This window comes from Artemia sp. Qi Xiang Cuo, chromosome 8, assembly GCF_049724085.1.
Source record: "Artemia sp. Qi Xiang Cuo chromosome 8, ASM4972408v1, whole genome shotgun sequence".
NCBI classification, from domain to species: domain Eukaryota; kingdom Metazoa; phylum Arthropoda; class Branchiopoda; order Anostraca; family Artemiidae; genus Artemia; species Artemia sp. Qi Xiang Cuo.
The window spans coordinates 68,979,954-69,007,125 of NC_142801.1; the positions used below are offsets into that span (position 1 = coordinate 68,979,954).

The 27,172-nt window shown below is 34.1% G+C and overlaps 1 protein-coding gene across 1 annotated transcript in view; it reads right to left on the minus strand.

Annotated features, from left to right (window-relative positions):
• LOC148949748 (uncharacterized) overlaps window positions 1-27,172 on the minus strand; it is a 107,451-nt gene that overhangs the window by 78,474 nt on the left and 1,805 nt on the right. Inside the window, exon 2 of the mRNA XM_089092776.1 lies at window positions 23,065-23,216. Coding sequence (XP_088948902.1) covers window positions 23,065-23,216 — 152 coding nt within the window. The remainder of the gene's footprint in view (window positions 1-23,064; window positions 23,217-27,172) is intronic.

Below are 27,172 nucleotides of genomic sequence, written 5' to 3' on the forward strand. Positions count from 1 at the left end.
TTGGATTGGATGTGTTTTGGGAAATGGTGGGTGTGAGAGGGGGTTAGTTATCCTCCAATTACTTTGACTATTAAAAAGGGCACAAGCCCTTCTAACTTCCAATCGAATCAGCCCTTTTTGATACTGCATCCCATTCCAAGCAAACTACACATCCCAAATCATTGGTTTCAGACAACACACATCACCGAAAGCCGGGCGCTCGGGGAGAGCGTTTGTGGGTGTGTGGGTCCTTTGAGGGCGGGTGGTCCTTGAAGAGTTCGCGAGGACCTTGGGGAACGGGGGGAGGATCTGTGGGGGTCGTAGGAGGGCGTTTGGGGGGTAACAGTTCGAAATTTTTACTTGTTAGTTTACTTTTTTTTGCGGCGCATCCATGCGGCGCATCCTGCGGCGCTTTCTCGCGGTGCCTCCCTGCGGCGCATCCCCTGCGGCGCTTTCCTGACCCACGGCGCATCCCTGCGGAACATCCTGCGGCGCTTTCCTGGCCCACGGCGCATCCCGGCGGCGCTTCTCTGGTCCGGGGGACCTTTGGGGGCCGGGGGAGGGCCTTTGGGGCACAGGGAGGGCCTTTGGGGCACTGGGAGGGCCTTTGGGTGCCTGGGGGACATTGGGGGACCGGTGGCGGGCCTTTGGGACCCCGTTGGTCCTTTGGGAGCTCATGGGGCCTTTGGGGGGCCCGGGGATGGCATTTGGGGGTCTGTGTGGGCCTTTGGGGCGCCGGTGGCCCTTTGGGAGCTTGGGGGGCCTTTGAGTGTCCGGGGGGCAGTTGGGGGCCCGGGGGAAATTTGGGGACCGGTGGAGGGCCTTTGGGAGCTTGGGGGACCTTTGAGGACCAGGGGAGGGCCTTTGGGACCCCGTTGGTCCTTTGGGAGCTCGATGGGCCTTTGGGGGGCCCGGGGATGTTATTTGGAGGTCTGGGTGGGCCTTTGGGGCGCCGGTGGCCCTTTGGGAGCTTGGGGGGCCTTTGAGTGTCCGGGGGGGCAGTTGGGGGCCTGGGGGGCCTTTGGGGACCGGTGGAGGGCCTTTGGGAGCTTGGGGGGCCTTTGAGGACCGGGGGCTTCCTTCGGGGTTGGGGTAGGAGGATTGGAACCCTTTGGGGTTGGGTTAGAGGACCTCACAACACTGTTCAAATGAAACTTGTGTATTGTAACGACCACACTCAAAACCTCTTCCAAAATCTCTTCAAAAATCTTCTTTTAAAATGTCTCTATCTGTTTCGCCGAAATAGTTCCATAACCTGTCTAAAACGGTTTCACCCAAATAATCCCTAAACGTAAATTCAGCGTGTTCCTTTGTTATTGGCATCTCTGTGCTAACGCATTTCAAATTAATAGGAAACCTTTTCGCGCGCTAAAACAATTCATCGCTAAGATGTTTCTTGCCTAATTGTTTCCATGTCCTTTGGTTATTAATATCCTTTGGAGTTCGACCAAAAGAGTTGTTCCCGAGGCAAAGACATTAATGATTTGGATCTATTCCTGGAGAAATGTTTCTAGGCGAAAATTTTTAAAGTCTGACAGATGATGTCATTGATTGATTGATCTGTCAAGAAAGGGGAAATTAATTTGTTGTTTCTAAGGGGAATTATTGATTCACGATAGGTGAATTGAGGTCGACAGCACAGGTGTTCCAAGGTTGATGTTGTTGTTGTTGTAAGTGCACGCTCTCAGCGAACTTTATGTAAATCAAGTTCACAGGTGCTGCTCGTGACAGGACCACGTGGTTTATGGTTTTCCATGTGAGAAAGTTCCTGTTTTTCCAAGTGAGAAAATTCCTGTTTTTTCATTCTCAGTGAGAAAACCATAAACCACGTGGTCCTGTCACCCTGTTTTTCAAATTCTCACTGACAAAAACCATATAACATCCATAATTTGATGTTGACATACGATAAAAACATAAAATAAATCGAACAACACACATATCCATCCATGAAAACAACCATAAATTTGACAAAATTCATGTTTTTCCAAGTGAGAAAATTCCTTTTTTTTCATTCTCACTGAGAAAACCATAAACCACGTGGTGTAGTCACGACCTCCTGACCCCTCTCTACTATCGTTTTTTAAATAATACTTGGAAATCCTGTGCCCCCTTCATAGAAATGTCCCTTACCCCAAAGAAACATCCTCCACGGAAATATTCTCCAGAGTAACCCCCTCCTCTAGCCCCCCCTCCAGGAAAAATCCTTCCTGAAAATGGTTGTATACTTCCCAGTAACCAATAAATAATGCTGGCAAGTCCGGCGCCCCCTTCATGGCAATTTCCCTTCCCCCATGAAAACTTCCTTCATGAACAGATCCTCCAACATAACCACCGACCCACCCTTCCCTCCCACTACCAGAAAAAACCTCCTGAAAACTTCTGTATACTTCCCAATAACCAATACTATATGTTAACATTGGGTAAAGTTCATAACTTTTAGCCCTCCCTCTGGGAACTTCGGGGAATTAAGTCATCCTAAAAGACATATTTATAATATTTTCGACCATGTTGAACAAAATGGCTATCTCAAAATTTTGATCGGGTAACTTTGGGAAAAAAATAAGCGTGGGAGGGGGCCTAGTTGCCCTCCATTTTTCTTGGTCACTTTAAAAGGGCACTAGAACTTTCAATTTCCGTTCCAATGAGCCCTCCCACGATATTCTAGGACCACTGGGTCGATACGATCACCCCTGGGAAAAAAAAAACAAAAAAACAAACAAACAAATAAACACGCATCCGTGATCTTTCTTCTGGCAAAAAATGTAAAATTCCACATTTTTGTAGATAGGCGCTTGAAACCTCTACCGTAGGGTTCTCTGATATGCTGAATTTTATGGTGTGATTTTCATTAAGGTTCTATAGCTTTTAAAGGGTCTTTTCCCCTTTTTTCGAAAATCAGCCAAATTTCCTCAGGCGCGTAACTTTTGATGGGTAGGACTAAACTTGATGAAAGTTATATATTTGAAATCAGCATTGAAATCTGATTCTTTTGATATATCTATTGGTATCAAAACCCCGTTTTCTAGAGTTTCGGTTACCATTGAGCCGGGTCTTTCAGAAACTCTAGAGCTAAGAAGAATTTAAGAAGAACAAAGACTTATTAAAAGTAGAAGCTGCGAAAAATAGTGGCAAAATCAAACAGTTCGTGGTAACGAACTGTAAGTAAGGAGCGACCCGGCTCAATAGTAACTGGAACTCTAAAAAAACGAAATTTTGATACCAATAGATACGTCAAAATAATCAGATTTTTATGCTAATTTAAAATATAAGTTTCATCAAGTTTAGTCTTACCCATCAAAAGTTAAGTGCCTGAGAAATTTTGCCTTATTTTCGAGAAAAGAGGAAGACACCCCCTAAAAGTCATAGAACCTTAATGAGAATGACGCCATTATATTCAACATATCAGAGAACCCTACTGTAGAGGTTTCAAGCTCCTATCTGCAAAAATGTGGAATTTTGTGTCTTTGGTAGAAGAAAAATCACAGATGGGTGTTTATTTTTATTTTTTTTTTCAGGGTTGATAGTATCAACCCAGTGGTCCTAGAGTATTGCGGGAGGGCTCATCCGAAAGAAAATTAAAATTTCTAGTGTCCTTTTTAAGTGACAAAAAAATGGAGGGTAGTTGCCCTCCATTTGAGGTATTTGAACGGCAGTTCCCCTCCGTGGGAGGGGGCCTAGTTAGGATCCCTCCCACGCTCATTTTTTCTCAAAGTGACCCGATCAAAATTTTGAGAAGGGCATTTTGTTCAGCATGGTCGAAAAAAGTAATAACTATGTCTTTAAGGATGATTAATCCCCCACAGTTCCCGGGGGAAGGGCTGAGAGTTATGAACTTCGTCCAATGTTTACATATAGTATTGGTTATTAGGAAGTATACAGACATTTTTAAGGGAGATTTTTTCTGGTAGGGGGGGGGGAGGTTTGGGGTTACGAGGGAGGATCTTTCTATGGAGGAAGTTTTTATGGGGGAAGGGACATTGCTATGAAGGGGGTGCCGGATATCCCAGCATTATATAAAAAACGATCAGAAATTAAATAAAAAAAGGTTTTTCAACTGAAAGTAAGGAGCAGCATCAAAACTTAAAACGAACAGAAATTATTATGTATCCGATTGGGTTCGCCCCCTCGTCAATAACTCGCTCTTTACGCTAAAGTTTTTTTTAGTACTTTCATAAGATTCATTTATTATAATTAACGGCCTTTGTGATTAAGGGGTCATTCTTAAAGAATTGGAAGAAAATTTGAACTTTCCGCGTAAAGAGTGAGGTATTGACTAGGGGGGTTAACCCCCTAATATACGAAATAAAAGTTAGCGAATATTAAAGTTCGTTACGTAGGTTAATTCGCAAGTTATGTATATTTATTACTAATAAAAACGTTTGTAATAAATTAAACAACTTTCGAGAAAGCCATTTAACCACAAAAGTAAAAATAATATGCAAATTTCAAAACTGAAAGTAAGGAGCAACATCAAAACTTAAAACGAACAGAAATTATCAAACAGCTCGTGGTAAAGAACTGTAAGTAAGGAGCGACCCGGCTCAATGGTAACCGAAACTCTAGAAAACGGGTTTTTGATACCAATAGATGTATCAATAGAATCAGATTTTTATGCTGATTTCAAATATAAAAGTTTCATTAAGTTTAATCTTACTCATCAAAAGCTACGTGCCTGAGAAAATTTGGCTGATTTTCGAAAAAGGGGGAAGGACCCCCTAAAAGCTATAGAACCTTAATGAAAACCACACCATCATATTCAGCGTATCAGAGAACCCTACTGTAGAGGTTTCAAGCTACTATCTAAAAAAATGTGGAATTTTCCATTTTTTGCCATAAGAAAGATCACGGATGCGTGTTTATTTGTTTGTTTGTTTTTTTCTTTTTTTTTTTTTTTTTTTTTCCCAGGGGTGATCGTATTGAACCAGTGGTCCTAGAATATCATGGGAGGGCTCATTGGAACGGAAATTAAAAGTTCTAGTGCCCTTTTTAAGTGACCAAAAAGATGGAGGGCAACTAGGCCCCCTCCCACGCTCATTTTTTTCCCAAAGTCATCTGATCAAAATTTTAAGATAGTCATTTTGTTCAGCATGGTCGAAAATATGATAAATATGTCTTTTAGGATGACTTGATCCCCAAAGTCCCCAGGGGGAGGGCTGAAAGTTATGAACTTTACTCAATGTTAACATATAGTATTGGTTATTGGGAAGTATACTGCATTTTACAGAGGCGAGTGGGGGGGGGAGGGGGGGGCCGGCGCGCGTCGCCCCCTCTCGGGCCGCCTCGGTCCCGGCCGCCAATGTTCCGGGGGGCCGGGACAGGGCTATGCCGGGGGCTCCGGATGTCCCAGAATTATTAAAGAAAAAGATCAGGAATTAAATAAAAAAAAGAAGTTTTTCAACTGATCAACTGATTGTGATTAAGAGGTCATTTTTAAAGAACTGGAAAAAAAATTCAAATAATAGTTTAAAGAGCAGGGTATTGACTAGGGGGCGAACCCCCTAATATACGTGTTAAAAATTTATGAATATAGAAGTTCGTTACGTAAGTTAATTCTAAGTTACGTATATTTATTACTAATAAAAACGTTCGTAAATAAAATTAAACAAGTTTCGAGAAAGCCATTTAACCAAATATAATATGCAAATTTTGTTTTAATTATTCATGTACGGTGAGCCAAAATCAAAACCTGCATTAATTCAAAAACGTTCAAAAATTAAATAAAAAAAACAAGTTTTTTTAACTGAAAGTAAGGAACGACGTTAAAACTTAAAACGAACAGAAATTATTCCGTATATGAAGGGGGCTGTCCCCTCCTCAACGCCTCGCTCTTTACGCTAAAGTTTGACTTTCTCACAACTCTATTTTTTTAAACAATAAAAAAACTTTAGCGTAAAGAGCGAGGCGTTGAGGAGGGGACAACCCCATTCATATACGTAATAATTTCTGTTCGTTTTAATTTTTAACGTCAGTAGAGATGCCCTAATATCTCCGATTGCCCACCCCTGCTGCCACCTACAACTTTTTTACATAATTTATGTCTGTTTGTTGTCAGTGAGAATGAAAAAACAATAATTTTCTCACATTTATGGATGTTTTCTTGGACGGTTATGTGTGTTGGTCAATTTATTTGATGTTTTTCATGGATGTCAACATCAATTTATGTCGGTTTTATGGTTTTTGTCAGTGAGAATGGAAAAATCGGAACTTTCTCACTTTAATGGATGTCAACAGCAATTTATGTCTTTTTTATGGTTTTTGACAGTGAGAATGAAAAAATAGGAACTTTCTCACTTTCATGGATGTCAACAGCAATTTATGTATGTTTTATGGTTTTTGTCAGTGAGAATGGAAAAACAGTATTTTTCTCACTTTGCTGTCAGTCATTAATCAAATTGTTTCCGGGCAAAGTTTAATAATAATGTCTGACAGGTACTGCTCCAGGAATAGATCCAAGTCATTAATGTCTTTGCCTCGGAAACAATTCTACTGGTCGAACTCCAAAAGATATTAATAACCAAACGCCATGGAAACAATTCTCCAAGAAACATCTTAGCGATGAATAGATTTAGCGCGGGAATCAGGTTTCTTAGTAATTTGAAATGTGACAGCGCAGAGATGCCAAAAAAATAAAAGGAACACGCTGAAATTACGTTTAGGGGTTTTTTGGGCGAAACCGTTTTTAGACATTTTATGGAATTATTTCGGCGAAACAGTTAGAGACATTTTAAAAGATGATTTTAAAAGATGATTTTAGAAGAGGATTTGAGGGTGAAACTCTGTGGTCGTTATAATACACAAGTTGTATTTGAACAGTGTCGTGAGGTCCCCTACCCCAACCCCAAAGGGCTTCGATCCCCCCACCCCAACCCCGAAGGAAACCCCCGGTCCTCAAAGGTCCCTCAAGCTCCCAAAGGACCACCCGGCCCTCAAGGACCCCCCCCCCCCCAGACCCGCAAAGGCCCTCCCAAGGCCCCGTCTTTCGTTGATGTGCGTTGTCCGAAACCTATGATTTGGGGTGTATGGGTTGCTATTTTTCACTTTTCTGAGTTGGATTTCTTAGTCTTTCATAGGTATGTGTTGTCTGAAACCTATGATTTGGGATGGATGGTTTGCTATTTTTGACTTTTCTGAGCTGGATTTTTTACCCTTTTATAGGTGTGTGTTGTCAGAAAATTATGATTTGAGATGTGTAGTTTCCTAGTTGGAATTTTCAGAGCTAGGATTCTTAGTCTCTTATAGGCGTCTGTTGTCTGAAACCTATAGTTTGGGATGAATAGTTTGCTATTTCAGGCTTTTATGAGCTAGACTTTCTAGTATTTCGTTGTCGAATATTGTCTGAAACTTTTGATTTGAGATATTTAAATATCTATTTCGGGCTTTTCTGAGCTAAATTTCTTTGTCTTTTGTTGGTGTGTGTTGTCTCAAACATATGATTTGGGATGGGTGGAGTGCTATTTATGACTTTTCTGAGCTGGATTTCTTAGCCATTCATAGGTGTGTGTTGTCTGAAACTTATGATTTGGAATGGTTAATTTACTATTTCCAGCTTTTATTAGCTAGGTTTCTTAGCCTTTCAGAGGTGTGTGTTGTCAGAAAATTATGATTTGGGATGTGTAGTTTGCTATTTGGACTTTTCAGAGCTAGGATTCTTAGTCACTCATAGGTGTTTTTTGTCTGAAACCTATAGTTTGGGATGAGTAGTTTGCTATTTATGACTTTTATGAGCTGGATTTCTTACCCTTTCATAGGTGTGTGTTGTCAGAAAATTATGATTTGGGATGTGTAGTTTGCTAGTTGGACTTTTCGGAGCTAGGATTCTTAGTCTCTCATAGGCGTTTGTTGTCTGAAACCTATAGTTTGGGATGAATAGTTTGCTATTTCAGGCTTTTATGAGCTAGGTTTCCTAGTATTTCGTAGGTGTGTGTTGTCTGAAACTTATGATTTGGGATACGTAAATTACTATTTCGGGCTTTTTTGAGCTAGATTTCTTAGTCTTTCGTTGGTGTGTGTTGTCTGAAACCTCTGATTTGGGATGGGTGGATTGCTATTTATGACTTTTCTGAGCTGGATTTCTTAGCCATTCATAGGTGTGTGTTGTCTGAAACTTATGATTTGGAATGGTTAATTTGCTATTTCCAGCTTTTATTAATTAGATTTCTTAGCCCTTCATAGGTGTGTGTTGTCAGAAAATTATGATTTGGGATGTGTAATTTGCTATTTGAAATTTTCAGAGCTAGGATTCATAGTCCCTCATAGGTGTTTGTTGTCTGAAACCTATATTTAGGGATGAATAGTTTGCTATTTCAGGCTTTTCTGAGCTAGGTTTCTTAGCCTTTCGTAGGTGTGTGTTGACTGAAACTTATGATTTGGGATATGTAAATTACTATTTCGGGCTTTTCTAAGCTAGATTTCTTAGTCTTTCGTTGGTGTGTGTTGTCTGAAACCTATGATTTGGGGTGTATGGGTTGCTATTTTTTTACTTTTCTGGGTTGTTTTTTTTTTAGTCTTTCATAGGTATGTGTTGTCTGAAACCTATGATTTGGGATGAGTGGTTTGCTATTTTTGACTTTTCTGAGCTGAATTTCTTACCCTTTCATAGGTGTGTGTTGTCAGAAAATTATGATTTGGGATGTGTAGTTTGCAAGTTGGACTTTTCAGAGCTAGGATTCTTAGTCTCTCATAGGCGTTTGCTGTCTGAAACCTATAGTTTGGGATGAATAGTTTGCTATTTCAGGCTTTTATGAGCTAGGTTTCCTAGTATTTCGTAGGCGAATGTTGTCTGAAACTTATGATTTGGGATATGTAAATTACTATTTCGGGCTTTTCTGAGCTAGATTTCTTAGTCTTTCGTTGGTGTGTGTTGTCTGAAACCTATGATTTGGGATGGGTGGATTGCTATTTTTGACTTTTCTGAGCTGGATTTCTTAGCCTTTCATAGGTGTATGTTGTCTGCAACTTATGATTTGGGATGGTTAATTTGCTATTTCCAGCTTTTATTAGCTAGGTTTCTTAGCCTTTCATAGGTGTGTGTTGTCAGAAAATTATGATTTGGAATGTGTAGTTTGGTTTTTGGACTTTTCAGGGCTAGGATTCTTAGTCCCTCATAAGTGTTTGTTGTCTGAAACCTATAATTTGGGATGAGTAGTTTGCTAATTCAAGCTTTTCTGAGCTAAGGTTTCTTAGTATTTCATAGGTGTGTGTTGTCTGAAACTTATGATTTGAGGTGTGTAATTTGCTATTTCAGACTTTTCATAACCAGATTTCTTAGTCTTTCGTAGGTGTGTGATGACTGAAACCTATGATTTGGGATGTGTGGGTTGCTATTTTTTGACTTTTCTGAGTTCTAGTTTAGTTTAGTTTTAGTTAAGAGTTTAGAGTTTTTAGCTTAGAGTCTTAGCTTAGAGTTTTTGTTAGAGTTATAGTTTAGTTTAGTTTTAGTTAAGAGTTTAGAGTTCTTAGCTTAGAGTCTTAGCATAGAGTTTTTGTTGAAGTTCTAGTATAGTTTAGTATTAGTTAAGAGTTTAGAGTTTGAGCTTAGAGTCATAGTTTAGAGTTTTTTTTAAAGTTGAAGTTTAGTTTAGTAATAGTTGAGAGTTTGGAGTTTTACCTTAGAGACTTAACTTAGAGTTTTAGTTTAGTTTAGCTTTAGTTAAGAGTTTTGAGTTTTTTAGCTTAGAGTATTATCTTATAGTTTCTGTTATACTTATAGTTTAGTTTAGTTTTAATTAAGAGTTTAGAGTTTTTAGCTTATATTCTTAACTTAGAGTTTTAGTTAGAGTTCTAGTTTAGTTTAGTTTTAGTTAAGAGTTTATAGTTTTTAGCTTAGAGTCTTAGCTTAGAGTTTTTGTTGAAGCTCTAGTTTAGTTTAGTTTTAGTTAAGAGACTATAGTTTTAGCTTAGAGTCTTAGCTTAGAGTTTTTGTTAGAGTTCTAGTTTAGTTTTAGTTAAGAGTTAAGAGTCTCGAGTTTTTAGCTTAGAGTCTTAGCTTAGAGTTTCTCTTAGAGTTATAGTTTAGTTTACTTATAGTTAAGAGTTTAGAGTTTTAGCTTAGAGTTTTAGCTTAGAGTTTTTGTTAGAGTTCTAGTTTAGTTTAGTTATAGTTAAGAGTTTGGTGTTTTACCTTAGATACTTATCTAAGAGTTTTAGTTTAGTTTTATTTTAGTCATAGTTATAGTTAATATTTTGGCGTTTTACCTTAGAGACTTAGCTTAGAGTTTTAGTTTAGTTCAGTTTTAGTTATGAGTTTAGAGTTTTTAGCTTAGAGTCTTATCTTAGAGTTTTTGTTAGAGTTCTAGTTTAGTTTAGATTTAGTTAAGAGTTTAGATTTTTTAGATTATAGTCTTAGTATAGAGTCTTTGTTGAAGTTCTAGTTTTGTTTAGAGTTTTAGCTTAGACTTAGATTTTTAATTATAGTTCTATTTTAGTTTAGTTTTAGTTAAGAGTTTAGAGTTTTAGCTTAGAGTCTTAGCTTAGAGTTTTTGTTAGAGTTCTAGTTTGTTTTAGTTTTAGTCATGAGTTTAGGGTTTAACTTAGTGATTCAGCTTAGAGCTTTTGTTTGAGTTATAGTTTAGTTATAGTTAAGAGTTTGGAGTTTTACCTTAGAGACTTAGCTTAGACTTTTAGTTTAGTTTAGTTTTACTTAAGAGTTTAGAGTTTTAGCTTAGAGTCTCAGGTTAGAGTTTATGTTAGAGTTTTAGTTTTAGTTAAGAGTTTATTGTTTTTAGCTTAGAGTCTTAGTTTAGAGTTTTTGTTGAATTTATATTTTAGTTTAGTTTTAGTTTAGAGTCTTATCTTATACTTATATTTTTAATTATAGTTCTATTTTAGTTTAGTTTTAGTCATGAGTTTAGTGTTTAACTTAGAGTCTCAGCTTAGAGTTTTTGTTAGAGTTCTAGTTTAGTTATAGTTAAGAGTTTGGAGTTTTACCTTAGAGACTCAGCTTAGAGTTTTAGTTTAGTTTAGTTTTACTTAAATGTTTAGATTTTTAGCTTAGAGTCTCAGCTTAAAGTTTATGTTAGAGTTTTAGTTTTAGTTTTAGTTAAGAGTTTAGTGTTTTTAGCTTAGAGTCTTAGTTTAGAGTTTTTTTTGAAGTTCTAGTTTAGTTTAGTTTTAGTTTAGAGTTTTAGCTTAGACTTAGAGTTTTAATTAGAGTTATAGTTTAGTTTAGTTTTAGTTAAGAGTTTAGAGTTTTTATATTAGATTCATAGTTTAGTTTTATTTAGAGTTTCAGTTTAGTTTAGTTTTAGTTAAGAGTTTAGAGTTTTACCATAGAGTCTTAGCTTAGAGTTTTAGTTAGAGTTAAAGTTTAGTTTAGTTACAGTTAAGAATTTAGAGTTTTAGCTTAGAGTCATAGCTTAGAGTTTTACCTAAAGTTATAGTTTCGTTAAGTTTTAGTTAAGAGTTTCGAGTTTTAGCTGAGTCTTAGCTTAGAGTTTTTGTTAGAGTTCTAGTTTAGTTTAGTTTTAGTTAAGAGTTTAGAGTCTGACCTTAGAGTCTTAGCTTAGAGTTTTTGTTAGAGTTCTAGTTTAGTTTAATTTTAGTTACGAGTTTGATGTTTTACCTTAGAGTTTCAGTTAGAGTTCTAGTTTAGTTTACTTCTAATTAAGGGTTAGGTGTTTTGCCATGGAATCTTAGCTTAGAGTTTTAGTTAGAGTTCTAGTTTAGTTTAGTTTTAGTTAAGAGTTAAGAAATTTATCTTAGAGTCTTAACATAGAGTTTTATTTCGAGTTCTAGTTCAGTTTAGTTTTAGTTAAGAGTTTAGAGTTTTTAGCTTAGAGTCTTAGCTTAGAGTTGTTGTTAGAGTTGAAGTTTAGTTTATTAATAGTTAAGAGTTTAGAGTTTTAGATTATATTCTCTGCTTAGAGCTTTTGTTAGAGTTGAAGTTTAGTTTAGTAACAGATAAGAGTTCAGAGTTATACCTTAGAGTCTTAGCTTAGAGTTTTTGTTAGAGTTATTATTTAGTTTTGATATAGTTAAGCGTTTGGAGTTTTACCTTCGAGACTTTGCTTAGAGTTTTAGTTTAGTTTAGTTTTAGTTAAGTGTTTTGAGTTTTTTTTTTAGCTTAGAGTCTTAGCTTAGAGTTTTTGTTATAGCTTTAGTTTTTGTTAAGAGTTGAGAGTTTTATTTTAGATTCTCATAAAAAATTTTTTGTTGAAATTCTAGTTTAGTTTAGTTTAATTACTAATTAATATCCAGGCATTATAGTCTTAGCTTATAGTTTTTTGGTTTATTTATTCCTTAGCTCTTTTGTAGCTTCTAGCTTATTTTTTTTGGATAATATTAATAGATTTGAGTTTTACTTAGAGTTCTAGTTTAGTTTAGTTTTAGTTAAGAGTTTATAGTTTTATCTTAGAGTCTTAGCTTAGAGTTTTTGTTTAAAATCTAGTTTAGTTAATAGTTTATAGTTCTACCTTTTAGTCTTAGCTTAGAGTTTTTTTTGTTGGAATTCTAGTTTAGTTTAGCTTTAGTTAAGAGTTTAGAGTTTTAGCTTAGAGTCATAGCTTAGAGTTTTAGTTAGAGTTCTAGTTTAGTTTTAGTTAAGAGTTTAGAATTTAAGCTTAGAGTCTTAGCTAAGAGTTTTTGTTAGAGTTCTAGTTTATTTTAGTTTTATTTACGAGTTTATAGTTTTTAGCTTAGAGTCCTAGCTTAGAGTTTTTTGTTGAAGTTCTAGTTTAGTTTAGTTAATAGTTTAGAGTTTTAGCTTAGAGTCTCAGCTTAGAGTTTTTTGTTAGAGTTGAAGTTTAGTTTAGTAATAGTAGAGAGTTTAGAGTTTTACCTTAGAGTCTTAGCTTAGAGCTTTGTTAGAGTTCTAGTTTAGTTTAGATATAGTTAAGCGTTTGGAGTTTTACCTTCGAGAATTAGCTTAGAGTTTTAGTTTAGTTTAGTTTTAGTTAAGAGTTTAGAGTTTTTTTAGCTTAGAGTCTTAGCTTAGAGTTTTTGTTATAGTTCTATTTTAGTATAGTTTTAGTTAAGATTTTTGTGTTTTACCTTAGAGTCATAGCTTAGAGTTTTAGTTAGAGTTCTAGTATAGTTTTAGTTAAGAGCTTATAATTTTAGCTTATTTTCTTAGCATATAGTTTTTTTTTATATTTTTAGTCTGGTTTAGTTTTGATTCAGAGTATCGAGTTTTTAGCTTAGAGTCTTAGCTTAGAGTTTTTGTGAATTTGAAGTTTAGTTTAGTCATAGTTAAGAATTTAGAGTTTTTAGCATAGACTCTTAGCTTAGAGTTTTACTTAGAGTTGAAGTTTAGTTTAGTTATAGTTAAGGGTTTAGAATTTTAGCTTGGACTCTTAGCTTAGAGTTTTAGTTAGAGTTCTAGCATAGTTTAGTTTTAGTTAAGAGTTTAGAGTTTTAGCTTAAAGTCTTACCTGAGAGTTTTATTTAGAGTTCTAATTCTAGTTTAGTTTTAGTTAAGATTTTTGAGCTTTACCTTAAGGTCTTATATTAGAGTTTTAATTATAGTTGAAGTTTAGTTTAGTTTAGTTACAGTTAAGAATTTATAGTTTTAGCTTAGAGTCTTAGCTTAGAGTTTTAGTTAGAGTTATTGTTTAGTTTAGTTTTAGTTAAGAGTTATAGCTTACAGGTTTAGCCTAGAATCTTGGCTTAGAGATTTATTTAGAGTATTAGGGTAGATTCGATTAAGTTAGGTTAGACTAGATTGGGTTAAGTCAGGTTAGGTAAGTCAGGTTAGGTTAGCTAAGTTAGGTTAGGATAGGTTAGCTAGTAAACATCTCTCCATGTTTAAGTTAGGTTAGGTTAGGCTAGATTAAGTTATGTTAGGTTAGGTTAAGTTAGGTTAGGTTAGCCTACGTGCACGTGCGTACGTAGGCTAACCTAACCTAACTTAACCTACCCGAACATAACTTTATCCAGCCTAACCTAACTTAAACATGGAAAGATATTTACTAGCTAACCTATCCTAACCTAACTTACCAAACCTAACCTGACTTACCTAACCTGACTTAACCTAATCTAGTCTAACCTAACTTAATCGAATCTACCCTAATACTCTAACTAAATCTCTAAGCTAGGATTCTAGGCTAAACCTCTAAGCTATAACTCTTAACTACAATTAAACTAAACAATAACTCTAACTAAAACTGTAAGCTAAGACTCTAAGATAAAACTATAAACTATTAAATATAAATAAAGTAAACTAAACTTCAACTATAAGTAAAACCCTAATCTAAGACTTTAAGGTAAAGCTCAAAAATCTTAACTAAAACTAAACTAGAACTAGAACTCTAAATAAAACTCTAAGCTAAGACTTTAAGGTAAAACTCTAAACTCTTAACTAAAACTAAACTATAATAGAACTCTAACTAAAACTCTAAGCTAGGAGTCCAAGCTAAAACTCTAAACCCTTAACTATAACTAAACTAAACTTCAACTCTAAGTAAAACTCTAAGCTAAGACTCTAACGTAGAACTCTAAACTCTTAACTAAACTAAACTAGATTTTCAACAAAAACTCTAAGCTAAGACTCTAAGATAAAACTCTAAACTCTTAACTAAAACTAAACTAAACTATAACTCTAAGTAAAACTCTAAGATAAGAGTCTATGCTAAAAACTCTAAATTTTTACCTATGACTAAACTAAACTTCAACTTCACAAAAAGTCTAAGCTAAGACTCTAAGCTAAAAACTCGAAACTCTTAACTAAAACTAAACTAAACTAGAACTATAACAAAAAACTCTAAGCTAATACTCTAATCTAAAATTATAAACTCTTAACTAAAACTATACTAGAACTCCAACTAAAACTCTAAGCTATGACTCTAAGTTAAAACACAAAACTCTTAACTAAAACTATACTAAAATAGAACTATAAAAAAAACTCTAAGCTAAGACTCTAAGCTAAAAAAACTCTAAACTCTTAACTAAAACTAAACTAAACTAAAACTCTAAGCTAAGTCTCGAAGGTAAAACTCCAAACGCTTAACTATATCTAAACTAAACTAGAACTCTAACAAAGCTCTAAGCTAAGACTCTAAGGTAAAACTCTAAATTCTCTACTATTACTAAACTAAACTTCAACTCTAACAAAAACTACATGCCGAGACTATAAGATAAATCTCAAACATATCAGATGAGATAAAATAGAAATTCAACAAAAAAACTTTAAACTAGGACTCTAAGCTAAAAACTTTAAACTCGTCAATTTAACTAAAATAAACTATAACTCTAGCTAAAAATATAAGTTAAGACTCTAAGCTTAAACTCTATACTCTTAACTAAAACTCAACTAGAACTCTAACTAAAACTCTAATATAAGACTGTATGATAAACATCTTAACTAGTAATTACAGATAAAATAAAGTCGACTTCCAACAAAAAAAAACTCTAAACCATGACTAAAAGTTAGAAATATAAAATCTTAACTAAACTAGATTCTAAACGAAAACAATAAGCTAAGAATCTAATATAAAAATCTAAAATCTTAACTAAAAATAAACTAAACTAGAACTCTAAGTAAAACTCAAAGCTAAGACTCTAAGCTAAAAACTCTAAACTCTTTACTAAAACTAAAAGAAACTATAAATATAAAAAAAAACTATAATCTAAGACTATAAGTTCTAACTTTTAATTCTTAACTAAACTAAACTAAACTAGATTTTCAACAAAAAATCTTTGATAAGACTATAATATAAAACTCTAAACTCTTAACAAAAAATATACTAAACTATAACTATAAAAAAAACTCTAAGCTAAGGCTCTAAGCTAAAAAAAACTCTAAACTCTTAATCAAAACTAAACTAAACTAAAACTGTAAGCTAAGTCTCGAAGGTAGAACTCAAAACGCTTAACTATATCTAAACTAAGCGAGAACTCTAACAAAAACTCTAAGATAAGACTCTAAGGTAGAACTCTAAACTCTTAACTATTACTAAACTAAACTTCAACTCTAACAAAAGCTCTAAGCAGAGACTCTAATATAAAACTCTAAACTCTTAGCTATTTCTAAAATTAACTTAAACTCTAGCCACAACTGTAATCTAAAGCTCTAATATGAAAACTCTTAATTATTAACTAAAACTAAAATAAACTAGAACTTTAACTAAAAATCTATGGCAAGACTCTAAGCTAAATTTCTAAACTCTTAACTAAAACTAAACTAAACTAGAACTCTAAGTAAAACTCTAAGCTAAGACTCCAATGTAAAACATCTAACTAATAACTAGAATTGAAAGAAATTAGACTAACTTAAACTCTATGGTAAAACATCGGACTCGTAACTAAAATTTAACTAAACTATAACTATAACAAAAACTCTAAGCTAAGACTCTAAGGTAAAACTCTTAACTCTTAACTAAAACTAAACTAAACTATAACTCTAACAAAAACTCTAAGCTAAGATTCAGCTAAAATTCTAAACTCGTAACTAAAACTTAACCAAACTATAACTTTAAGTAAAACTCTAAGCTATGACTCTAAGATAAAACTCTAAATTCTTAACTGTAACTAAACTAAACTTTAACTCTAACTAAAACTCTAATCTAAGACTCTATGGTAAAACTCTAAACTCTTAACTAAAACTAAACTAAACTAGAACTCTAAATAAAACTAAACTATGACTCTAAGCTAAAAACTCTAAACTATTAACTAAAACTGAACTAAACTAAAAATATAATTAAAAATATAAGTCTAAGCTAAAAATCTAAACTAAAACTAAACTAGAAATTCAACAAAAACTCTAAACTAAAACTCTAAGGAAAAAAAGATAAAATCTTAACTAAAACTAAAACTAAAACTCTAACATAAACTTTAAGCTGAGACTCTAAGCTAAAAATCTAAACACTTAAGTAAAACTAAACTAAACTAAAAGTCTAAGCTAAGTCTCTAAGGTAAAACTCCAAACTCTTAACTATAACTAAACTAGAACTCTAACAAAAGCTCTAAGCTGAGTCACTAAGTTAAACACTAAACTCATAACTAAAACTAAACTAAACTAGAACTCTAATTAAAACTCTAAGTCTAAGCTAAAACTCTAAACTAAAACTAAACTAAACTAGAACTTCAACAAAAACTCTAAACTAAGACTCTAAGCTAAAAACGCTAAACTCTTAACTAAAACTAAAACTAAAACTCTAACATAAACTCTAAGCTGAGACTCTAAGCTAAAACTCTAAACTTTTAAGTAAAACTAAACTAAACTAAAACTCTAAGGTAAGTCTCTAAGGTAAAACTCCAAACTCTTAACTATAACTAAACTAGAACTCTAACAAAAACAAAAGCTGAGACTCTAAGTTAAACACTAAACTCTTAACTAAAACTAAAATAAACTAGAACTCTAAAAAAAAATCTAAGATAAGACTCTAATCTAGAACTCTAAACTCTTAACTAAAACTAAGCTAAACTAGAACTATAATTAAAACTCTCATTCTAATCTAAAACTCTAAACTAAACTAAAACTTCAACAAAAACTATATAATAATACACTAAGCTAAGAAATTTAAACTATTAACTAAAACTGAACTAAACTAAAAATCTAAAAAAAACTCTAAGAAAATAATCTAAGATAAAACTCTAAACTCTTAACTAAAACTGAACTAAACTAAAACTCTATGCTAAGTCTCTAAGGTAAAACACCAAACTCTTAACTATAACTATAACTAAACTAAAACTAAACTAAAACTCTTAGCTAAGTCTCTAAGGTAAAACACCAAACTCTTAACTATAACTAAACTAAACTAAAACTCTAACAAAAACTCTAAGCTAAGACTCTAATCTAAAACTCTAAACTCTTAACTATAACAAAAATAAACTAGAACTCTATCACAAACTATAAGATAAGACTCTAAGCTAAAACCTAGAGACTCTTAGCTCTTATCTAAAAATAAACTAAACTAAAACTCTAACAAAAACTCTAATCTAAGACTCTAAGCTAAAAGTATAAACTATTAACTAAAACTAAACTAAACTAGAGATTCAAAAAAAACTCTAAGCTAATACTCTATTATAAAAACTCTAAACTATTAAATAAAACTAAACCAAACTACAACTATAACTAAAACTAAATGCTATGACTCTAAGCTAAAAACTCTAAACTCTTAATCAAAACTAAACTAAACTAGAACTCTAAAAGAAAATATAATATAAGACTCTAAGATAAAAAACTCTAAACTCTTAACTAAAGCTAAACTAAACTAAAACTCTAAGTTAAGTATCTAAGGTAAAACTCAAAACACTCAACTATTACTAAACTAAACCTCAACTTTAAAAAAAACTATAATCTATGACTCGAAGATAAAACTATAAAATCTTAACTAAAACTAAACTAAATTAGAACTTCAACAAAAACTCTAAGCTAAGACTCTAAGCTAAAAACTCTAAACTCTTAAATAAAATTAAACTAAACTAGAACTCTAACAAAAACTCAAAGCTAAAACTTTAAGCTAAAAACTCTAAACTCTTAACTAAAACTAAACTAAACTAGAACTCAGAAAAGTCAAAAAATAGCAACCCACACATCCCAAATCATAGGTTTCAGACATCACACACCTACGAAAGACAAAGAAATATGGTTATGAAAAGTCTGAAATAGCAAATTACACACCTCAATGATAAGTTTCAGACAACACACACCTATGAAATACTAAGAAACCTTAGTCCAAAAAAGCCTGAAATAGCAAACTACTCATCCCAAACCATAGTTTTCAGCCAACAAACACCTATGAGCGACTAACAATCCTAGCTCTGAAAAGTCCAAAAAGCAAACTACACATCCCAAATCATAATTTTCTGACAAGACACACCTATGAAAGGCTAAGAAACCTAGCTAATAAAAGCTGGAAATAGCAAATTTACCATCCCAAATCCTAAGTTTTAGACAACACACACCTATGAAAGGCTAAGAAATCCAGCTCAGAAAAGTCAAAAATAGCAATCCACCCATCCCAAATCATAGGTTTCAGACAACACACACCAACGAAAGACTAAGAAATCTAGCTCAGAAAAGCCCGAAATAGATATTTACATATCCCAAATCATACGTTTCAGACAAAATTCGCCTACCAAATACTAGGAAGCCTGGCTCATAAAAGCCCGAAATAGCAAACTATTCATCCGAAACTAAAGGTTTCAGACAGCAAACGCCTATGAGAGACTAAGAATCCTATCTCTTAAAAGTCCAACTTGCAAACTACACATCCCAAATCATAATTTTCTGACGCCACACGCCTATAAAATGGTAAGAAATCCAGCTCAGAAAAGTCAAAAATAGCAAACCACTCATCCCAAATCATAGGTTTCAGACAACACATACCTATGAAAGACTAAAAAAACCAACCCAGAAAAGTAAAAAAATAGCAACCCATACACCCCAAATCATAGATTTCAGACAACACACACCAACGAAAGACTAAGAAATCTAGCTCAGAAAAGCCCGAAATAGTAATTTACATATCCCAAATCATAAGTTTCAGTCAACACACACCTACGAAAGGCTAAGAAACCTAGCTCATAAAAACCCGAAATTGCAAACTACTCATCCCAAACTAGAGGTTTCAGACAACAAACACCTATTAGTGACTAAGAATCCTAGCTCTGAAAAGTCCAAATAGCAAACTACACATCCCAAATCATAATTTTCTGACAACACACACCTATGAAAGGCTAAGAAACCTAGTTAATAAAAGCTGGAAATAGCAAATTAACCATTCCAAATCATAAGTTTCAGACAACACACACCTATGAACGGCTATGAAATCCAGCTCAGAAAAGTCATAAATAGCAATCCACCCATCCCAAATCAGAGGTTTCAGACAACACACACCAACGAAAGACTAAGAAATCTAGCTCAGAAAAGCCCGAAATAGTAATTTACATATCCCAAATCATAAGTTTCAGACAACACACACCTACGAAATACTAGGAAACCTAGCTCATAAAAGCCTGAAATAGAAAACTATTCATCCCAAACTATAGGTTTCAGACAACAAACACCTATGAGAGACTAAGAATCCTAGCTCCGAAAAGTTCAACTAGCAAACTACACATCACAAATCATAATTTTCCGACAACACACACCTATGAAAGTGTAAGAAATCCAGCTCAGAAAAGTCAAAAATGGCAAACTGCTCATCCCAAACTATAGGTTTCAGACAACAAACACCATGAGTGACTAAGAATACTAGCTCTGAAAAGTCCAAATAGCAAACTACACATCCCAAATCATAATTTTCTGACAACACACACCTATGAAAGGCTAAGAAACCTAGCTAATAAAAGCTGGAAATAGCAAATTAACCATTCCAAATCATAAGTTTCAGACAACACACACCTATGAATGGCTAAGAAATCCAGCTCAGAAAAGTCATAAATAGCAATCCACCCATCCCAAATCATAGGTTTGAGACAACACAAACCAACGAAAGACTAAGAAATCTAGCTCAGAAAAGCCCGAAATAGTAATTTACATATCCCAAATCATAAGTTTCAGACAACATTCGCCTACGAAATACTAGGAAACCTAGCTCATAAAAGCCTGAAATAGCAAACTATTCATCCCAAACTATAAGTCTCAGACAGCAAACGCCTATGAGAGACTAAGAATCCTAGCTCTGAAAAGTCCAACTAGCAAACTACACATCCCAAATCATAATTTTCTGACAACACACACCTATGAAAGGTTAAGAAATCCAGCTCAGAAAAGTCAAAAATAGCAAACTACTCATCCCAAACTATAGGTTTCAGACAACAAACACCTATGAGGGACTAAGAATCCTAGCTCTGAAAAGTCCAAATAGCAAACTACACATCCCAAATCATAATTTTCTGACAACACACACCTATGAAAGGCTAAGAAACCTAGCTAATAAAAGCTGGAAATAGCAAATTAACCATTCCAAATCATAAGTTTCAGACAACACACACCTATGAATGGCTAAGAAACTCAGCTCAGAAAAGTCATAAATAGCAATCCACCCATCCCAAATCATAGGTTTCAGACAACACACACCAACGAAAGACTAAGAAATCTAGCTCAGAAAAGCCCGAAATAGAAATTTACATATCCCAAATCAAAAGTTTCAGACAACATTCGCCTACCAAATACTAGGAAACCTAGCTCATAAAAGCCTGAAATAGCAAACTATTCATCCCAAACTATAAGTCTCAGACAACAAACGCCTATGAGAGACTAAGAATCCTAGCTCTGAAAAGTCCAACTAGCAAACTACACATCCCAAATCATAATTTTCTGATAACACACACCTATGAAAGTGTAAGAAATCCAGCTCGGAAAAGTCAAAAATAGCAAATCATCCATCCCAAATCAAAGGTTTCAGACAGCACATACCTATGAAAGACTAAGAAATCCAACTCAGAAAAGTGAAAAATAGCAACCCATTCACCGCAAATCATAGGTTTCAGACAACGCACATCAACGAAAGACGGGGCCTTGGGAGGGCCTTTGAGGGTCTGGGGGGGTCCTTGAGGGCCGGTTGGTCCTTTGGGAGCTTGAGGGACCTTTGAGGACCGGGGGATTCCTTCGGGGTTGGGGATCGAGCCTTGGGGGGGAGCGAAGCCCTTTGGGGTTGGGGTAGGGGACCTCACGACACTGTTCAAATACAACTTGTGTATTATAACGACCACAGAGTTTCACCCTCAAATCTTATTCTAAAATCATCTTTTAAAATCATCTTTTAAAATGTCTCTAACTGTTTCGCCGAAATAATTCCATAAAATGTCTAAAAACGGTTTCGCCCAAATAACCCCTAAACGTAATTTCAGCGTGTTCCTTTTGTTTTTTTGGCATCTCTGCGCTGTCACATTTCAAATTACTAAGAAACCTCAGTCCCGTACTAACTTAATTCATCGCTAAGTTGTTTCTTCGATAATTGTTTCCATGACGTTTGGTTATTAATATGTATAAGAGTTCCGCCAGTAGAATTGCTTCCAAGACAAAGACATTAATGGCTTGGATCTATTCGTGGAACAATACCTGTCAGACATTACTAATAAACTTTGCCCGGAAACAATTTGATTAATGACTGACAGCAAAGTGAGAAAAATGCTGTTTTTCCATTCTCACTGACAAAAACCATAAAACATACATAAATTGCTGTTGACATCCATGAAAGTGAGAAAGTTCCCGTTTTTTTATTCTCACTGACAAAAACCATAAAAAATACATAAATTGTTGTTGAAATCCATTAAAGTGAGAAAGTTCCTGTTTTTCCATTCTCACTGACAAAAACCATAAAACCGACATAAATCGATGTTGACATCCATGAAAAACATCAAATAAATTGACCAAGACACATAACCGTCCAAGAAAACATCCATAAATGTGAGAAAATTCCTGTTTTTTCATTCTCACTGACAACAAACAGACATAAATTATGTAAAAAAGTTGTAGGTGGCAGCAGGGGTGGGCAATCGGAGATATTAGGGCATCTCTACTAACGTCGTTCCTTACTTTCAGTTAAAAAAACTTGTTTTTTTTATTTAATTCCGTACATGAATGGGGCTGTCCATTTCTCAGTGCCTCGTTCTTTACGCTAAAGTTGACTCTTTCTCACAAGTCTGTTTTTTAAAACAATAGAAAACTCTCGCATAAAGAGAGGCGTTGAGGAGGGGACAGCCCCTTTCATATACGGAATAATTTCTGTTAGTTTTAAGTTTTAATATCGCTCCTTACTTTCAGTTAAAAAAACTGTTTTTTCTTTTTATTTAATTGCAATCAAACGAGAAGCAATTATTATCAGACATGGGAGAACAAGGTAAGCTAGTTTCAAGGTGAAAAAGCAGAATTTTACCATAGATAAAGCAAAGAAACTTTGGTTTTTTAATTTTTTCTAAATCCATAATTGAAAAATAAAATTTTGTTGTGCTTTCCCTAATTTTTTTAATATATTGTCGAAAAACTAAGTGGTTATATAATTTGTTTACGTTCAAACTGTGTTGACATAATATAATTGCTTTTGGATTCTATGATAAGGAGCTCTTCCCTTGCTAACTCACCTCCCCAGTTCAATAATGAATTAAACCCCTTTCAAATGAAATTTAGCATCTCTTTTTCAAAGATAATGAATAAACAACAAAATGAAAACAATGAAAAGATATAGCAGAATATTTACTTACTAGTTCACAGTTTACTGAATCTAGCCATATATTGTTACAGTTCAGTAAAATTAATGTACATTCTGGAGAATTGCACTCACATTCCCAGTAGGCACTGCCAGAGAATCCCTCAGGGCACAAAGGAGGATACGGAGGAGTTGCAAGAGGACATTCTGAAAGATAGTAGAAGGACATAGGAAAATACAGTTAAATATTTTGCACTTCAAGTTTGCCCTTGCTTACTATTAGAACACTTTTTCAATTTTAAATACTATTGAAAATAAAATCAAAATGAAGAAAAATACAACAACAGATTACACTTTTATTCAAGGCAGTAAACTAAATTTTAGTTAATTAGGTTCAACTATGACAAACGAAGTCTAATAAAGCCTGAATATTTCAGCTTCAAGAAAGAAAAAAGAAAAAGAGAGAGATGTGAAGAGGAAGAGAAGAATAGAAAGACAAATAAAAAGATGGGTAGAAATAGAAATTGAGAGAAGAGGAAGTGAGATAGAGAGTAAAAGAAAAAGAGAGTTGATAGAAGAAAAACTAGAATAAACAATTAAAAATGACATGAAAACAGCATAAAGACAAAAAAAAAAACAATTTGCCAAAAGTTTAGAACAATAATTTTAACGTTATTAACTAAAAAATGTTTCCAAAAAAGAAATGTTTTAACGAAAAGCAAGGACAACCACAACTGGAGTTGTTTTATAATTCACACGAAAAATGAATAGAAAGTTCACTTTCATAACGGATTTCATAATGGAAACTCAAACGAATCTTTAGGTTCTTGAAAAGACCTTAGATTGAGACATGGTTATTCATCTTAATTTCTATTTGTTTTAGGAGTCAGCTATTCACCAATAACAGGATTTGTTATCTTTACGTTTGACATGATTATTTTCTGTTTCTGTTCGTTTGGGTTTCATTAGTCATTTCTGTTAGTTTTAATTTCAAATTATTATTTGACTTTATCACTGCTCGTCGTAGTTATAGCTATTTACTGTTCTCTGAAAAACTTTTTTTTTAGAGACTGTTTCTTAACTTTTATTTGTCTTAATTCTAATTGCTTAGTATAAGAAATTTTTGTAAAGTTTTTTGTGGGTTTTTCTGCTTCAGAATGAAAATATTGATTTTTAATTATAAATATTGGACATTAAGATGGAATCTTAGGTGGATGGGGAGAGGGATTATTAATTATATAAATTAAAAATTAAAATTTCTGTATTTTCCAAAATATCACCGAATTTCAAACAGCAAATATATTGTCTATTCCTAATTTTTCAAGATTCTATAAAAATACAAACAAAACATAAATCATAAAATTAGATGATAAAAAATATAAATATGTAAGACATAAATAATTCTAAATTAGGAAAAAAAGAATATATTACATCATTTTCAATAATTTTAAAATTATTTATATTTCAATCATAATTATTTCAATCAGTCTAGACGTTTACCAGTCAGGCGAATTGTTTGGGAGTTAAGTCCCCTTTATCGACTACTCCTGTGTGGGTTATGTGGAAACATTAATTTTATATATATATATATATATATATATATATATATATATATATTTCAATGCCTAAAATTGCTTCCTCATGCCCTGTTAATCTCAACTTAACACTTTAAGCAATCTCTGATATATTGCTGATATGATTTTTTGATAAATTACATGCACAATATGTGTTTTGATTTTTTCAACAGCCCCCTCAACACACACTGAAAGTTTCAACTTAGTATCCTAAACAGCTCCTGGGACATTGCTGATACGACCTTTTGATAACGTCCTGTATGCACAAAGTATGTTTTGATTTAGTTCAAAATCCTCTCAACATTCCCCGAAATTTTCACCCTCAGCTTTAGTAGTAATAGTAGAAGCAGTAGTAATGCTGGTAGCAGCAGCAGTAGTAGTAGCAGCATGCAAAAACTGCCTTTTGCCTAGTTCAACACCCCTATAACAAGCCCTATAATTTAAACTTTATGCTCCAAGCCATTCCTAAGCTGGGTCTAGGTGTTTACTCTCCCCTCAAAAATACCATCTGGAAAATATCTCTCCAAAAAATACCCCCCCCCTTGCCGCTGGTTGGTTTCCATTCACTTTTGACTTAATAAAAAAAGACTAGAAGTCTCAATTCTCTAATCGAATGAGCATGCTCCAAAATTTCCAAGACCGTCAGGCCGAGGTGTGGATAAGGAAGCAGCAGTCCCCCTCCTATAGGGAATACATTCTGCTCATTTTGGGGCTTAATGTTACTCTTTACTTTAATAATAACAGCGTAGACCAGAAATAATCCCCGAAATCAACAGCGATTAATTATTAATTTCACATTCTGATACGTTTCTTAAAGTTTTTTGCCCCTCCCCCCAAAAAAATAATTCCCAAACAAAAGTTCTGAATACGGTCCTGTGGATCATAAATCAATTTCTACCTCCACCCCTCTTGTCTCTTTCTTAGAACTAATTCTGTATTTATGTTAAGGCTCAATGAGAGTTGGGATCTTAGTCGTGGGGGGGGGGGTCAAGTTTCGGGAAGACTGATACCCAGGATTCCGATAAGACAGATGGATTCGGGAAGACGTGCCCCTGTTTTAAACGTACAAATAGGAAGGCTTTAAGCACACCCCTATTTTAAACCCACATATAGGAATATTTTAAACGCAGTCCCGGTTTAAAAGCAAAGATAGGAAGGTTTTAAATGCAGCCCTGGATTCCTACGGGAGGCCTGTTTTCACAGGTCAGTACCACTGGATTCCATCGGTCAGTACCCCTGAAATACAACCTGTCATGAGAACAGGTGTTACGTCACAGGGAATATTTACTTTCGGTTGTTACCTAATTAGAGTTTAGGGTGACGCAATCTAGCGTGAACTGATAAATTTATTGAGGATGACGTACTGGTACGTGACTTGGTAGATTTATTGGTAATAACTTAATAACGACGCTAACGCGGATTTTACGTAATATGACGAGTTAGAGACCGTTAGTCAAGCGGGGGAGTCTCGCTTGCAACTGAGAAGGAGCGCAAGTGGGTGTCACGTATTGACTGCGCACTCATCGGTGTTACATAACACTTTTTTTTTTATTCAATTTTCTTTCAGGCGTTGCTTTTTCTTTTTTGCAAGATATTTTTTCCCAAGACAATTTTAAAGACATTTCAAAAGGTTTTAAAGACATTTATTTTCAAGAGGTTTCAAGAAGTTTCAAGACATTTCAAGAATTATTTTCCTCAAGGCGTTTTCTGAAGACGTTTCAAGATATTTCAAGACGTTTTTTTCATGGTGTTTTTCAAGATTTTCTTTTGAGATTTCATTTTTCTTTCAGTACGTTTTTTCTCAGGGAACCTTTATGTTTTAATGATTTTTTGTCCCCATTAGGACTTGAAAGGACATTTCCATCCAATGGAATAAAGCGTTAATCATCTGAATTATGAAACCCTTTCTAATATTTTGTTTCGGCTTATACATTCTAAGAAATAAACTATTGCACGCAACGAGAACCCTTATTTCACACATGCTAAAATTGTTTCTTATGGCTGCAATAATTGAGACGCAGAGGAGAAAATCGATTACTAGAAATTCCTTAAATTTAGTATGCACCTGCAAGTTAAGTAATGCTTTTAGAGAGTGTTACCAGATAATCTCGTATTGCGGGTTGCTGTTAGTGGTTATTAGTAATTAAGTCTATTACACTATTGGAAGTTGAATGTGCTATCAGGGGTGAAATAAAGGCGAAATGGACTGCAAGATGCTTAAATTGCGTAAATGTTTACGTATTGAATGTTCGTCCTGGAACAAGGAATCTAAAAAGACTGAGGCTTTTGTAAATACAGAATTTATTGATAAGGAAATCGCTATAGAATCATGAAAGCACAGAAAAAGCAGTTAAAACTCAACGAATGGAAAAAAAACAGAAAGGGCTAAAAAAGGATAAAATATAAGCAAAAAAACTGAAATCACAGAAAAAGCAGTTAAAACTCAACAAATGGAAAAACATAAAGATGGAAAAACCTGATATAGGATAAAATATAAGCAAAAACAAGCGTGAATTAAAGAAAGGCGAGGGTCCTAGCAGACAATTACAAGGAGGGAGGGTTGGCATTAGAGGTAAATTTGAGCCCTAT